Genomic DNA, 14,275 nt, shown 5'->3' on the forward strand with positions numbered 1-14,275 from the left:
CACCGTTTCGCTGCAAGTTCATCGCGGAGGCTCAGATCGCCTTGCCAATCTTCGCGAGCAGTTTGATCGGATCGCCGGAGATGGGTGACAGTCAGTACTCTTTCTCCCTCACCACTTTCAGGTACGCTGTTCGGTTCTATCTTTCTTTCTCGGGACGCTTCAAACCCCCCGCTACTCTACCTTCACGAATCCATTTACGTTTTTCTTCCTCCCTTGCCTGATCTTTCGGCACGCAGCCCGTCCGGGAAGCTAGTTCAGATCGAACACGCCTTGATGGCAGTCGGATCCGGCCAAACTTCTCTTGGAATCAAAGGTGAGATACTCTCTAGTTTCTCGTGTCTTTTTTTTTCTATAACTTATTTTTTAAACTTAAAATGGTTGGATATCATACAACTGTGAAAAAAAATCATTGCGATTTTAGGATACATTTTCTGAATGAAAATATATCACTATTATCAAGCAGTTACATGAATTTTGTGTGTTGTGACTGCAGCGGCGAACGGTGTTGTCATAGCTACCGAGAAGAAACTTCCTTCCATTTTGGTGGATGAAGCGTCAGTACGTATCTACAACTTACCCATTTTTCCTTGGATGTTCTGATTTTTTGCTTCTTATTCTGGGAAACGTATTTCTTCTATCTTATCTTAGTGTCTTTGAATACTATGGTGGGGTAATTACAAAGTGTTATTTATACGGATTTTTCTATTCAAAAGGTTTTAGTGGCTTTTAGTTTTTCAAACTTCCCACTTTCACTGTCTAGTTTTAATGACTTTTAGTTTTTCAAACTTCCCACTTTCAGTGTCTATGTATGTTCATTCTTGGAGGAGAAGCTTAAAAAATCTGTATAGCAAAAATGCCTGGAGTTGCAGCCATCCAGCATGTTTAGGCATATATGTAAATTTGGGTCTTAAATCTGTTTGTAGGATGTGATTACTATTTCAAAATGAGCAAAGCTGTAGGGCTTTCATGCTCATAATGTGCTATAGGCGTGTATACAAATAACACAATTAACAGAGGTTCTGGGATATTTGATAAATTGTTTGCTCAGGTGTTGAACTATCAAGTTAAATTTTGATACTATATATACTCATAGATGGGCTCAAAGGAATGGAGAATGAAACCTTAAATAAGAGAAAACTATCGTAGAAGTTATCTAGTTGTGTCCTATGAAATGAAATTTTGACATTTCAAATGTAAAGTAAAGATGGGATTGAGATAATTCAATATTTATGTGTTTCTTTAGCTACATTAATATTTGAGTTTTGATATCTGATGCTTTCATGAGAAATCCATTGTTACATCAATTTGATTTCTTTCATCTTTACAGTATTTTTTCTGTTAAGCTTCAGTTCAATTAATTTCCTTTTTTGTGTTATGTGTATAGTTTATTTTGAGACCGCATCACTCTAAACTCTGTAGCTAACTCATTTGTTTCTCTAAATGTAGGTGCAAAAGATTCAGCTTATGACTACTAATATTGGGGTCGTTTATAGGTGAATGATTTATTGTATTCTTTGCTTCATTTGCAGTTAGTTGTAAATTATGTACAACATTGAATTGTGCACAATATTCAACATTCATTTGCAGTTAGCTGTTACCAAGACTAAACACACCACTTCTTTTAATTAGGTTTTGTTTTCTATCATTCTTCTTTCTTTTTCATACATAAGATTTTCTTCTTTTGTCTATTGCAGTGGCATGGGCCCAGATTCTCGTGTTCTAGTGAGAAAAAGCAGAAAGCAAGCACAACAATATTTTCGGTTATACAAGGTATCCCTTAATGCAGGCCATCATTTCATTGAAAATATTTTTGCTTGCAAAGAATCACTGGTAGTTGCGTTAAATGTTTGCTGTTATCCATGGTTGCTACGCAACAATTCTCATCCCTATAAACTAAATTCAAAGCATGAGATATTAATCTAGTACTGTAGTTAGATTGTTGGAATAGCTTTTAAATCAATCAAGTGATGATATGTTAAGTGTTTAGATGGTCTTTTTTTTTTTTTTTAGTTGATGTGTGGTCAACTGGTCATGTGTGGGCATGCCAATGGGATGTGCCTAAGCTCAAGCTGACACAAGGCCTGACATGTCCTAAGGCATAAAAACCCCATGCCCAACACGAGTTTTGGCTTGGTTGTATTGTGCCATGCCCTACCCATGTTGAGAAACCCATAGGACCAACAATTTGATAACATTAAAATAAATTAATATAAAGATTTTAAAATGTTTTTATGAATTTTGAAAAAAAAAATATGTGAGGTACAGGAGAGGTGATATTTAAAAATTGATATGCAAAACATATTTGTTGCTATGTTAGGGCTCACATAGGGATGACATGTGGTCAAGTAGCCACAATTTTGGGTATTACCCAAATGTGATTAATAGCCCACTATCTGAATTTGATAGATAATTGTTTTGGCTGATAAATGGATCTTTTAATCTGTTGACATCCAATTTAAATGAAAATATATGGGTACCTATGATTTCTACTTTCAAGTACACCTCACCTTATCCAAACCTAATTATTAAGCATGAATTTGACTTGAATGGGTATTGCCGTCCCTGTTGGTTGACCTATAGTACATGGACCCGCAATTGGATCTGTTCCAAGCATGCCTTGGCCCATTTTGGTTGGATCATGTTATGTAATGGGATGCACAGTCTGCTTGACACTGCTAGTCATGTTATCCTTATACCATTATGCTTTACTTTTTATGATGTTTCATGTAAACTTCAACTTTTAATATGCATGTTTGATGCAGTTCCAATTTTTTGTATGAGATTCCCCTTCTCTGCATGAGGTTGTTTCAAATGTACTCTGTTGTAATGCATACTTCTCCATCTGCCTGAATTCTAGATGATGTCTAAAACTCTAAATATCATATGACAGTGCTTAATAGAAAGAACATTTTTATATAGGTTTTGTGTCTGTTAGACGTTGATCACAAAAATTCTGGATATACAAAACCTGGCTTTTAAGTAGTCTTATAGTACTTTAATGACGAGATCATACAAAAGCTTAAAATCTGTTTCAAGATAGAGTTTAGGTTCATAGCCGCAATGAATCAGATTTGCATCATTTCTTCTTATGCCAACAAATAGTATTGGTTGCTTCGAGAGGAGTGTGAGGAGGAGGGGAAAGAAGAAAAAGAGGAATAGGAGGAAGGAGAAAAGAAATGGGAGGAAGTTCACTTACATGAAGGAGTCATTAGTGTTGGAAGAGTCATGACGATGACACGAAACAGATGAAGGATGAGCTCGCGGCTATGGAATGAAGTCTAGGTCTAAGGCATCTCATGCTCGTGTGAACAACAAGCTCAGATGGATGAAGGATGGATTCATAGCTTGCTTGTGGACAAACTCATGGACGACGGTTGAATAGATGGGTGGATGGACTTGTAAATGAAGGCTGAACTCACCAATGATGGATGAACTCGCGGGCGAACTTGTGAAGGGTGAGCTTGCAAGGAAGTATTCCTCACATATTGTGATTTCAGACTCTGTCTCACATGCCGGTTAGCAAGCGGAAAGTATTTTTTTTGTCCATGCCGACTGGCATAGAGCAAAACACTGTCTCATAGTTAGTTTTTGACTCCCAACTATAGTTCTTCTGATTGGTAAAACTAAACTCACAATGCAAACATTTTGGAAGGTTGCTTTATGTTTTCTAAATAGTCTTGCATAGTGGAATTTCTGATGATAGTTATTCTGATTTGTAAAACAAATTTCATAATGTATATATTTAGGAATGTTGTTTTATGTTTTCTAAATATTCTTGGATACTGGAACTTTTGATGATAGCTTTAATCCAACTCCTAAGTCCATATATTTTTGTACTTCTGCATTACTATCAAGCTTGGTTTGGACAATCAATATCAATCCATCTGCTTTATGCTTCAATTTCATATAGTTTAAGATATTTCTTATTCACTTGCACCCTGATAAATACTGAATTATGCAGGAGCCTATCCCAGTAACACAACTTGTAAGAGAAACTGCAGCTGTTATGCAGGAGTTTACTCAATCTGGGTACTATTCCTTTACCTATTATGTTTTATCTGCAGCATGGTACCTGAATTCACTTGCAGTGCAGTATGGTACCTGAATTCACTTGCAGTGCTTAGGCCATGCCCATGTGATTATAGATTAGGGGCAAGATAAGGATTTGCCGAATAAACTGATTCTTGCATGGCACTAATATCACCTTCCTCAGTGCACAAAATTGGTAACTTTTGGCTACTGAACATCTTGAACATCTTGAACTTTATGATCACTGCTGTAATATAGTGCTTCTCAAACAAAAGAACTTTGGATAATTGTGTGATGTCTTTTTTGTACAATGTGAATTTCATCAGCCTCACTCTTCTGATTCTGTACCCATTCATCTCTCAGACACATTGCTAAATGGTTTGACACATTAGCTATTCTGTGAAGTATATGCTCATTCGTGAGGGATTCTTGAAATAAAACTAATTTACTTGCTTTATATTTAGATGAGCCTTTAACTTTTGTTCATCTTCCTCTTTCTGATTCCTTGTTGATTCCAGTGGTGTAAGGCCATTTGGAGTTTCCCTTCTGGTTGCTGGATATGACGATAATGGTCCACAGTTATATCAGGTATGCATTTTGTTTGTGTATAGTTGGTTGTGCCTATTTTTTACATATGTCATTCTAGTGAATTAACAAGGGTAGGGTCGTGCCAGGTCAGATTTCAAGAAAACCTGACCTGGATTTAATTCAGAGTATATGAAAATCCCTGAATGGCCGAACCTGACCTTTAAGTTCGGGTTATGTACTAGACCCTTATTCTACTATATTCACAAAAAAATGAAACTGAACCAACTTGAGGGAAAAAAAGTTTTTTTATGTGTGTGTTGGTTCTGAAGAAAACCCTGATTGGGTTTGATATGCTGTTTTTTTCCCCACCCAATTTTTGAATAAACTCTGGTTTTTTCCCATCCCCAGTTTTGAATAAACTCCAGTTTATTGGTTGCTCTAATCTGGATATCCTTTTTCTTATGAGTAAAAGGAACAACATTGTATCTACCATAGGTCATTGCCATTCATCGATATATGGCATAGTAGATTAGTCAGAATTGTCTGTCATATAATTTCTGGTGTAAGATCATGTGCATGTTCTCAAGTATTAGTTTTTGAAAACTATGAATGATTACCTGCTCATGTTCAAAGTCATAATAAGCGGACTTTGATTTTCCATCTTTCTTTTCACAGGTTGATCCATCTGGTTCATACTTCTCTTGGAAGGCATCAGCAATGGGGAAAAATGTTTCCAACGCTAAGGCATTTCTTGAGAAAAGGTACTCACTTTGTATTGCTGGCTAAATTTGTCCTTTCAAATTTAATTTTAGTAGTCCTATGTCCTATTTTCTCAAAATTTAAAGCTATTCTTTCTTGGGGTCGCTGTCAGTTATCCATATTATGTTGACACTTGGTATGCTGTCATAATTCACTTTGTTTCAATATTAACATGGCACCAACTGCTTAGATTCAATCACCTCAGCATGCTGGGCTATTGCATGACTGCCATGACCAAATTAATGCTAGTGGTTGTACACACCATAACAAATTGTCAACCACAACTATGACAATTTGCACCCTATTTGTGGCTTTGGCCACCATCGATCATGGTACTTTTACATAAAAACACGAGTTTTATATTTTAATTTATTTGTAATTTCTACTTTACTAAATAGAAATTTTGAGCAAGTTTTAGTTGTTACACAAATCAGATAACAATCAGAGACTGCTGCTGCTTTTAACAATTCCTTCCTTACCAATTGAAGGAGATGGAAAAATGGTACATCTCCATTTATCTGAATGTGTGTATTATTAGATTGCTATAGAGAAGCTAGAATCTGTAACACCTTAAGATTTGTCTTGAAGCATAATCTTGTCTTTTAAATTTATGATTCCTCCTTTGTTAGTTGATTTAACCTTAAAGTCTAAACAATATTATTCTTGTGTTGATTGTTCAACAAATTCTAGTGAGCAATATAGTTTTAAAAATTGAATATTACTGTAGTGATTTTACATTTTCACTTGAGCTACAGGCACAAGTGGACAGAACAGTGTCTAAAATTCTGTTATTCTCATTTTGCAACCTTGAGCAATTTGATAGTTTGGGCCGTATACTGTGTACCGTGGACCATGAAATGCTATGGGTTTCTGGGTCTATCCAACATTCACTACATTAACCAAGATCATTCTTTTTTCCAATTTTTGTTGTTTCCTGTATCCTCTATCACTTTTCCCCATGTAAGCTAGATATGGGTATGTAGTTTAATGTATTAGTCCATGGTTCATCAGCGATAGTGTATAGCTCATACTTTTTTAGACGTAAGATTATTGTCGTGAATGTTATATGCATGCCACTATCCTAAAATGATTATTTATTGTGCACTATCTGTATTTGCATTGTTGTGTGTTGTTCTTTCCACACCAGTTTAACTTTTTCTTAGGAATGGGATATTCACTTGACTATTTCTTGCACTTTTTTATGATATGGGTTTGATTTTTTTTTTTTTTTTTTTTTTTTGCTTCTTCTAAAGGTATACTGAAGATATGGAGCTTGATGATGCTGTTCACACTGCCATATTGACTCTAAAAGAAGGGTATTTTCTGTAGTCATTCTCTTCTTGTTTTGAAGCTCATAGATCTCTCAATCATTACTTTTACGAATTTTGGGTAAACCTTCTAGGTTTCAAGGACAGATCTCTGGCAAGAATATTGAAATTGGAATTATAGGCGTTGACAGAAAATTCAGGTGCTTTATTTATGACGTAACATTCAGTTATATATAATCTTGAATTATGAAAGGTTACTTGTTTTTTTCTTGCGTAAATTATATGCACACCATTTTTGTTACACAAGCATTCCTCTTATTTTCAATTTTTATAAATCTTGATTGATATCTACATGCTTGATGCCTAGAATGATTTTTGAATACATATGTTTAGTCCGTTAAGGCATGACACAGTGCTTTGAGACATCTTACGCTAAATAGAAATGCTATATGAAGGGGTTTTATTACGCTAATCATGTTGGTGTTGGATTGCAGGGTGTTGACTCCTGCCGAAATTGATGATTACTTGGCGGAGGTGGAGTAACTTCTCTGGAGTGGTTGGATGCATGCAGAAGGGTTTCTTGGTTCCAGCTATTCGGAGTCGTAGCTTACAGAATACGTTCTTGGTTCCAGCTTCGCACATTTAGTTCACTGATGGTTCTGGGCATGCAACAGAACTTATTACTGGCCATCATTTAACATAAGACAAATTATGACGGTGCAATTGAATTTTCCAAACTTTTTCTGAATATGCTCAGGTCAGGTCAGGTCGCGTTGACATGCATAAGCGGGATTCGTAAGTGCAATTCTGAAAGTTAAATGTTGTTTGATAAATGAAACAATTTTATGAAAAATTAAATAATTTCGTAGAAAACATTTGAATCTATCGGCCCATTTAAGATGATGAGGATCAACACTGGGCGATAAAGGGCAGCATAGATTTCTGAAGGATGAGAATGGAAATTTTAAGAGAGTGGAGGTTCAAAAAAGAGCGAATTTACGAAAAGTAAATTAAACCAAGAGAGGTTTTCATAAGAGATTTAATGAAAAATAAATTAATCCAGTGTAATTATTTTTTGCTCTGAGAAAGTAAACTCAATAATAGGGATATTATGGAGAAAATCTAAATTAAAACTAGATTTGCTAAAAAAGATTAAAAAGAAATTTTTGTTTATTTAATTTAATGAATTATTTTAATTTGTTCATTTAATTGATTTTTTGTGCATTGAACAAATATAAATAAATTTTTATGAAATTAAATACCAAATTTGTTTACAAACGTTTAATTTGTTTATGACCTTAATCATAATGATAGATGTTTAAATTTATTTTTTTAAAAAAAATTATAACAAAGAAAATGCCAAATAAAGAATTCATTCTTCAATTTATCCCTCCCGACTTAAGACGAGACTTTTAAACAAAATAATATCTACCAACTTAGCAATTTAGCTAACATTCATATGACGAAGGATATAAATCATTATAACATAATTCGATGAGCTCAATCTTTTCAGTGTTACAAAGTCATCCAAATGTTGTGGTTTTTATAGAGAATTATAAGGTGGCATTATTCGTGACATTTATACCATTTCATTGAAATTTGGCACTCTAAAAGAGTAAGCAAATATAATTCTGTGATCGTGTGCCACAGACGTGTACGTTCTGACTTTTATAAAAATAAATATAATACAACATTACACTCAACCACCAAATCGAAATAAATATGATGAAAAAATGGTTTGATTTATAATTAATCCAAAGGAAATTAATTGAAATTTTTATGAAGACTAACTAAACTTGTTAATATGGCTAACCCAATATATTTTAGTTAGGTTAACAACTACTTGAATTTTTTATTAGCAAAAATCAAAAAGGGTTCTTTCCATTTAAATTGTCAAATATATATATATATCTCATTAAAATATATCAATCTATTTTTATTTTAAAAATTATCATTATTCAATATCGATCCATACTAATAATATTATATTTTAGCGGTTACAATTAATACTTTATCTTTAATTAATATTATATTATAATAATTATAAATAATAACTATTATATTATAAATATTTTATCTCTATCAATATATTAATATTCTATTATACTAATTATTAGATTGTAACGGTTATAATAGTAGTGTTGAAAATATTTTTAAAAATACAAATGGATTGAGATTGATTGCATATTATTTCGATAATAAATAAATATAAAAAATGTCTTATTGACGATTCAATTAAAGGGTGCCTTTTGATTTTTTTTTAATTTTTAATTTTTCAGTTTGAATAAAAGCACGTGTTTTTACCTTATTTTGATTTTAAAATTCATTTAAATACGCCAAATTGTTATTTAAGTCACTAGAAATTACCTTATTTTGATTGTTTCGGTCTCCTTTTGCACACAAATCTATGTAAAAAAGAATATTAAAACGGTGAATTGACGGTGGGGACTTAGTAAAACGTCATGTATGACGTCACTAAAGTCGCAGGCGGCTAAATTAAATATTTTGATTGTTTCGGTCTCTTTTTGCACACAATTATATAAAAAAGAATATTAAGTAAAACGTCATGTATGACGTCACTAAAGTCGTAGGCGGCTAAATTGAATATTTTGGTTGTTTCGGTCTCTTTTTGCACACAATTCTATTTTGGGGATTTAGTAAAACGCCATGTATGACGTCACTAAGGTTGCGTTTGGAAACGGGGACAGGACAGAAATACAGAGACAATTTTGATTTTTTATCTCTGTCCCCGTTTAGAAATGAGAGACAGATGCAAAAAATCATTTTGTGTCTCTGTCTCTGTCGCCAACTGAGTCCTTTTTTTTGTCCATTCGAAAATCGGAGACAGCGGGATTTACACGGAGACAGAAAAAATAAATTACCATTTTACCCACAAAACCCTCACCTAAACCCTCAGCTGCATCTTCATTCCTCACGCGCAGCCGTTCGCACCCCTTCCTCACGCGCCGCCGTTCGCACCTTCGCACCCTCCAGGCTCCACCTGACGCGCCGCCGTTCCTCCACCCTCCACCCTCCACCCTCCACCCTCCACTTGGCTCGTCAAAGGAAGGGCACCTTCGCACCCTCAACCCTACACTTGACGCGTCACCGTTCGCACCCTCCACCTGACGGTGCGAAGGAAGAATAGACGAAGGAGAGAATAGGTATACTTTTATCCGTAAAAGAAATAATTTAGTTTTTTAAGTCTGTGATTTTGTTTTTGTATTTTATGTTACCAAAAAAGAGACAGATACAATTAATATTCTGTCACTATCACTACTGTCTTCTGTATTTTTTTTATTTCTGTCATTGTCTCTCTCAAATCAAACGCAGCCTAAAGTCGCAGGCGGCGCACGGTCCAGCAAAGCATAAAAATGCATTTATAGATAGCCACTCACAGCTCCCAAGCAGATAGCCACCTCTTCTACTTCGCCGCGGGCTTGTAAGCGCTAATCTTCTCTTCGGATGGCTCTCGTCCCTCCGTCCGCCGCTGGATCCCCTCTGATCGCCGAGGTCGATATGGGGGCTTCCGATCTCTCATCCACGGTCGTCCGCGCCACCGTCGTGCAGGCCTCCACCATCTTCTACGACACCCCCGCTACCCTCGGTTCGTTTATTCGTGCGATCTATTCTTTTTTATTTTGTTGCTTTTAGATTTTGATTCTAAAGTAAAGAGGGTTTCTACTGTTTGTGGAGGAGCACCTCCAGTGTCATCTTTGTGCTAAATGAATTTTGAACTTTTTCTGACCGTGAATCTTGAACTTCAATGTGATGGAATAATAGAATCTCATGGTCATTTAGGTGGAACTTCTTGCATCGCCTTTATATAGGTGCATTTCAACGCTGTATTATCGATCTTGGATCTAGGTTTCTCCGTCATAGTGTACCATCAGTTTGCAAACAAATTACTGAGAGCTCTGCATTTGTAGGCCAGAAATGCTGAGTTGGTTTAAGAAAAATAGGGCTTTTGATCTCACCTGTGATCTTACCTAATTTCCTACTCACCAAGATTATTGACATTTGGCTTGTATATTATATGAGAATAGTATTACTTCATCTCGTTTAGAAGCTAAAGCATTTTATGTCATCTGAACTGGACAAGGATGGTAATAACCTGAAGTATTCTATTTCATCTGAACTGGACTAAGGCTGGTAATGCAAAATGTAGCTTTAGCGATCATAAAGAAACTATTAGAATGATAAAAAATGGCATGAATTTTCTTTTAAGAATTCCTAGTTAGGTAGTATTAAACAATGAGCGAATATTTGTGAAGATATTCTTTATGGAATAAAATCTAGGCAATTAAAATGCAGAGTGAGAGCTATTGGGTTTTTGTTGCCATCATCACGTGCCCCTTGACTAAAGTAATTCTAAATTTGAATTTTGTTGAAGAACTTTTGAAACCAAAGGAGATAAAGTTGGACTTATGCAAAAGAGCAAAAAAAAATGTTATTTTGATGCTTTAAGAACTGTTGAAGAAGTAGATAGATCTACCTTTTCCCATTGAATCTTATCTTTTGGTCAAAAGTATGTACGTCTGTTGCTGTTGCAATCAATTTATTCAAGTTTCTCCAATATGTCAGTAGTGTGTATTGGTGGGGAGAAACTACTAAGATTTTGTAATGGTTCTAGGCAGTCTGAAAGGTAGTAACTTCTTGGTATCTGAATTATTCATGTTTAAAATTCTCTTTGAATGGCTATACTGTAGGGATCATAGTGACAGAAGCACAGTGGTTCTCTAAGATTGATTTGCATAGCTGTTATCAAGATCTATGCTCTAACTTGAGAGAGGGAGAGGGAGTGAATAGATTAATTCCACATTGGTTGTTTACTCTTATTTATATGTTCTCTTTTCTCTTTTCTATTGGAGTAACTTGTTCTGTTTCTCTCAACTCGAACCAGATGAGTCTATTAACTTGCACTGAACTCTGTGGAAGCATTTGATGTTGTTGTTTTCATATATGGCCTCATGCTGCCACTGAAATCATCTCTTGCAGATAAGGCAGAGAGATTGATTGCTGAGGCTGCCTCATACGGAGCACAAATAGTTGTCTTTCCTGAAGCATTTATTGGTGGTTATCCTCGTGGTTCTACTTTTGGTATCACACTAGGTAACCGTACGGCTAAGGGAAAGGAGGAATTTCGAAGATATCATGCTTCTGCAATTGATGTGCCTGGTACTGTTTAATACCACTTGAATACTGTGAAAACCTTTTTTTGTTGAACAAATCTAAGTCATCTTTGCAACAGTTCATATTTTCTATTTGGGAACTTTTATTGTAACCATTGCCTGTATGCTTCGAGATAATACGCATTCTTATATTGAATTTGAATTTGCAAACAAATATTTCATTCAAAAAATAGTTCACGAAACTGAATAATTACTTGTTGGCATACTAAATAGAAAACATGTTTCTTTTTTTTTTCCAAGTAAATGAGATTGATGAAATATCATAGTTATAGCCCTAGTTTAACACATTCTTATGGTTGGACATTCTTAAGGTGATTGATGCATGTTAGGAAGAACACCAGAGGAAACTTGTACTTAAAGATGGAGTCCGTTGACCTCCACTCTTAAATGGTTATCACCATAGTTTAACACATGTATCATTTAATTGGTAGGGCCAATTTACCCATGTTGTAGTTCAACTTTAATTAATTTTAGTGGAATTCAAAGAATCCATTCTAAGTAGTTTTAAAAATATCCACTATATGACTTGTTTTCTTTAGAAATTGATTGGATATTGTTTCTCTGAGTTGGATATGATCCCCATAACACTTTGTTGGAAGAATGCCATGTGAAAACTACTCCCTACACTGTGGAACTTAACTGAAGATGCTGCTTGCTTTGTGTCTATGTTACATCTATGCATCAGGAATTAAGGTACCTTTCCAAGAAGTGAGGTACTGCTTCAAAAATGTTATGTTCTTTATAATTTTTAGAGGCTGCAAAAAGTGTATGTGTGTATGGTTCTTGATGGACAAATCCCTATAATATCATTCTACGTTAGTTTCTACATCTACCTGTCACCATTGTTGCAAGTTTAGTTTCTGAAGTGAAGATTAGACTTGCCTCATAATTCTTCATACTTGCTGCAATTTTTTTTTAGATGCTGCAAGAATCAAGCATGTAGATTCATTGCTAAACTTAAGCTTGAATGCACTTGATTCTTGATATGTTTTCACTACAGATATAGCAATTCCAAATCCCTGATGCATCTACTGTTATAGCATGATCCATAGAAATTTGAAAGCTCTAATTCAGCATAATAATAGATTAGAAAATCACATGATATGATTTCATAGGCACTGTTTTACAGAATCCAAAGAGAGTCCACATATCTAGCCATATATTCATCTGACGTTTGAGAGTATCAAGTATGCAGGTCCTGAGGTTGATCGATTGGCAGCATTGGCTGGGAAGTATAAAATCTACTTGGTCATGGGTGCTATTGAGAGATCTGGATATACACTTTACTGTTCAGTGCTCTTCTTTGATTCTCAAGGTCAATACCTGGGAAAGCATCGCAAACTCATGCCTACAGGATTAGAGCGTGCAATATGGGGCTTTGGAGATGGATCAACTATTCCAGTTTACGATACTCCTATAGGTAAAATAGGAGCAGTCATATGCTGGGAGAATAGGATGCCACTACTGAGGACGGCTATGTATGGTAAAGGTAAGGTCCATCTTAAAACATCCATAACCTTTTGTTTAGTTAAATTTGATTGGTTGTTTTCATTTGACTATTCTTGATTCATGTACATCTGTGGATGATTAACATTTGGTTGTTGGTGATTTGATCATCCCCTATCATTATTATGTAGGTATCGAGATATACTGTGCTCCTACAGCTGATGCCAGGGAGGTTTGGCAAGCTTCCATGACTCACATAGCTCTTGAGGGTGGTTGTTTTGTGCTGTCTGCAAACCAGTTCTGTCGAAGAAAAGACTACCCACCCCCACCTGACTATGTCTTTGTAGCTGCTGCTGAGGAGCCATCTCCAGATACCGTCGTCTGTGCTGGAGGAAGTGTCATTATCTCTCCATCAGGACAGGTCTTGGCTGGCCCCAATTATGAAGGAGAAGCCCTTATCTCTGCTGATCTAGGTATTGTCTCTACCATTGATAGTCTTTTGCTTTTGCATATAGAAGAACTCAACTTTTCAGAAGATAAAAGAGAAAAGTGATTCAATAAAAAAAAATATCACTTGAACCAAGATAAATGCTTAAACACAATGATGTGCAGATCTTGGAGAAATTGTTAGAGCGAAGTTTGATTTTGATGTGGTTGGTCACTACTCGAGGCCTGAGGTGCTGAGCTTAACCGTGAAAGATCATCCGCAGAACCCTGTCTCATTCACTTCTACTGCAAGGACTGAGAGCACACCAAAATGATAGGTCACCAGTTTATGAAGGCATAAGTCGAATGGCTAAAGTCTATTTATATTCCAGTTGTTTACTTTGGATGATATGGAAATAATGCATTTCATACTGTGAAATCAGACAAATAAAAATTAATTATTTTATACGCACAAGCTAGATTGGGCTGTTAGAACTCGACACGTGTGCTCTAACGTGCGCTGTTATGGCTCCGCACGTGTGAGAAAATTGGCTTCCCTTTTGACTGATCACCTCATGCATCTCAAGGAAAACCATCAAAATCTTTGCCAGTTAAAGATCATTTCAT

General features: G+C 35.4%; 2 protein-coding genes across 2 annotated transcripts; both read left to right on the plus strand.

Moving 5' to 3' along the window:
• On the plus strand, nucleotides 1–7,332 carry LOC141841023 (proteasome subunit alpha type-2-A). The gene is made up of 11 exons (XM_074729147.1): nucleotides 1–121; nucleotides 237–313; nucleotides 494–558; nucleotides 1,447–1,493; nucleotides 1,695–1,770; nucleotides 3,962–4,029; nucleotides 4,548–4,617; nucleotides 5,233–5,318; nucleotides 6,570–6,632; nucleotides 6,719–6,784; nucleotides 7,079–7,332. Exons 1-11 carry the CDS (start codon nucleotides 81–83, stop codon nucleotides 7,125–7,127), a joined length of 708 nt encoding a protein of 235 aa, XP_074585248.1. The 5' UTR covers nucleotides 1–80; the 3' UTR covers nucleotides 7,128–7,332.
• Nucleotides 7,333–10,004: 2,672 nt separating this feature from the next.
• LOC141841456 (bifunctional nitrilase/nitrile hydratase NIT4B-like) lies at nucleotides 10,005–14,127 on the plus strand. Its single transcript, XM_074729629.1, has 5 exons — nucleotides 10,005–10,191; nucleotides 11,583–11,762; nucleotides 12,972–13,265; nucleotides 13,414–13,695; nucleotides 13,835–14,127. The coding sequence occupies exons 1-5, from the start codon at nucleotides 10,050–10,052 to the stop codon at nucleotides 13,981–13,983; spliced, it is 1,047 nt and encodes a 348-aa protein (XP_074585730.1). The 5' UTR covers nucleotides 10,005–10,049; the 3' UTR covers nucleotides 13,984–14,127.
• The last annotated feature ends 148 nt before the right edge of the window (nucleotides 14,128–14,275 follow it).

Source organism: Curcuma longa, chromosome 11 (genome assembly GCF_044706935.1).
Source record: "Curcuma longa cultivar G26 ecotype Majalengka, Jawa Barat chromosome 11, ITB_CL_G26_1.1, whole genome shotgun sequence".
Classification (NCBI taxonomy): Eukaryota; Viridiplantae; Streptophyta; class Magnoliopsida; order Zingiberales; family Zingiberaceae; genus Curcuma; species Curcuma longa.

What these genes read in the sequence shown, in the direction of transcription:
- LOC141841023 (XM_074729147.1), top strand. Translation starts at nt 81, where the DNA reads ATGGGTGACAGTCAGTACTCTTTCTCCCTCACCACTTTCAG. An exon ending in AATATTGGGGTCGTTTATAG is followed by an intron (nt 1,494 to 1,694) that starts GTGAATGATTTA and finishes TGTCTATTGCAG; the next exon opens with TGGCATGGGCCCAGATTCTC. An exon ending in GGCGTTGACAGAAAATTCAG is followed by an intron (nt 6,785 to 7,078) that starts GTGCTTTATTTA and finishes GTTGGATTGCAG; the next exon opens with GGTGTTGACTCCTGCCGAAA.
- LOC141841456 (XM_074729629.1), top strand. Translation starts at nt 10,050, where the DNA reads ATGGCTCTCGTCCCTCCGTCCGCCGCTGGATCCCCTCTGATCGCCGAG. An exon ending in TTCTGCAATTGATGTGCCTG is followed by an intron (nt 11,763 to 12,971) that starts GTACTGTTTAAT and finishes TCAAGTATGCAG; the next exon opens with GTCCTGAGGTTGATCGATTG. An exon ending in GACGGCTATGTATGGTAAAG is followed by an intron (nt 13,266 to 13,413) that starts GTAAGGTCCATC and finishes ATTATTATGTAG; the next exon opens with GTATCGAGATATACTGTGCT.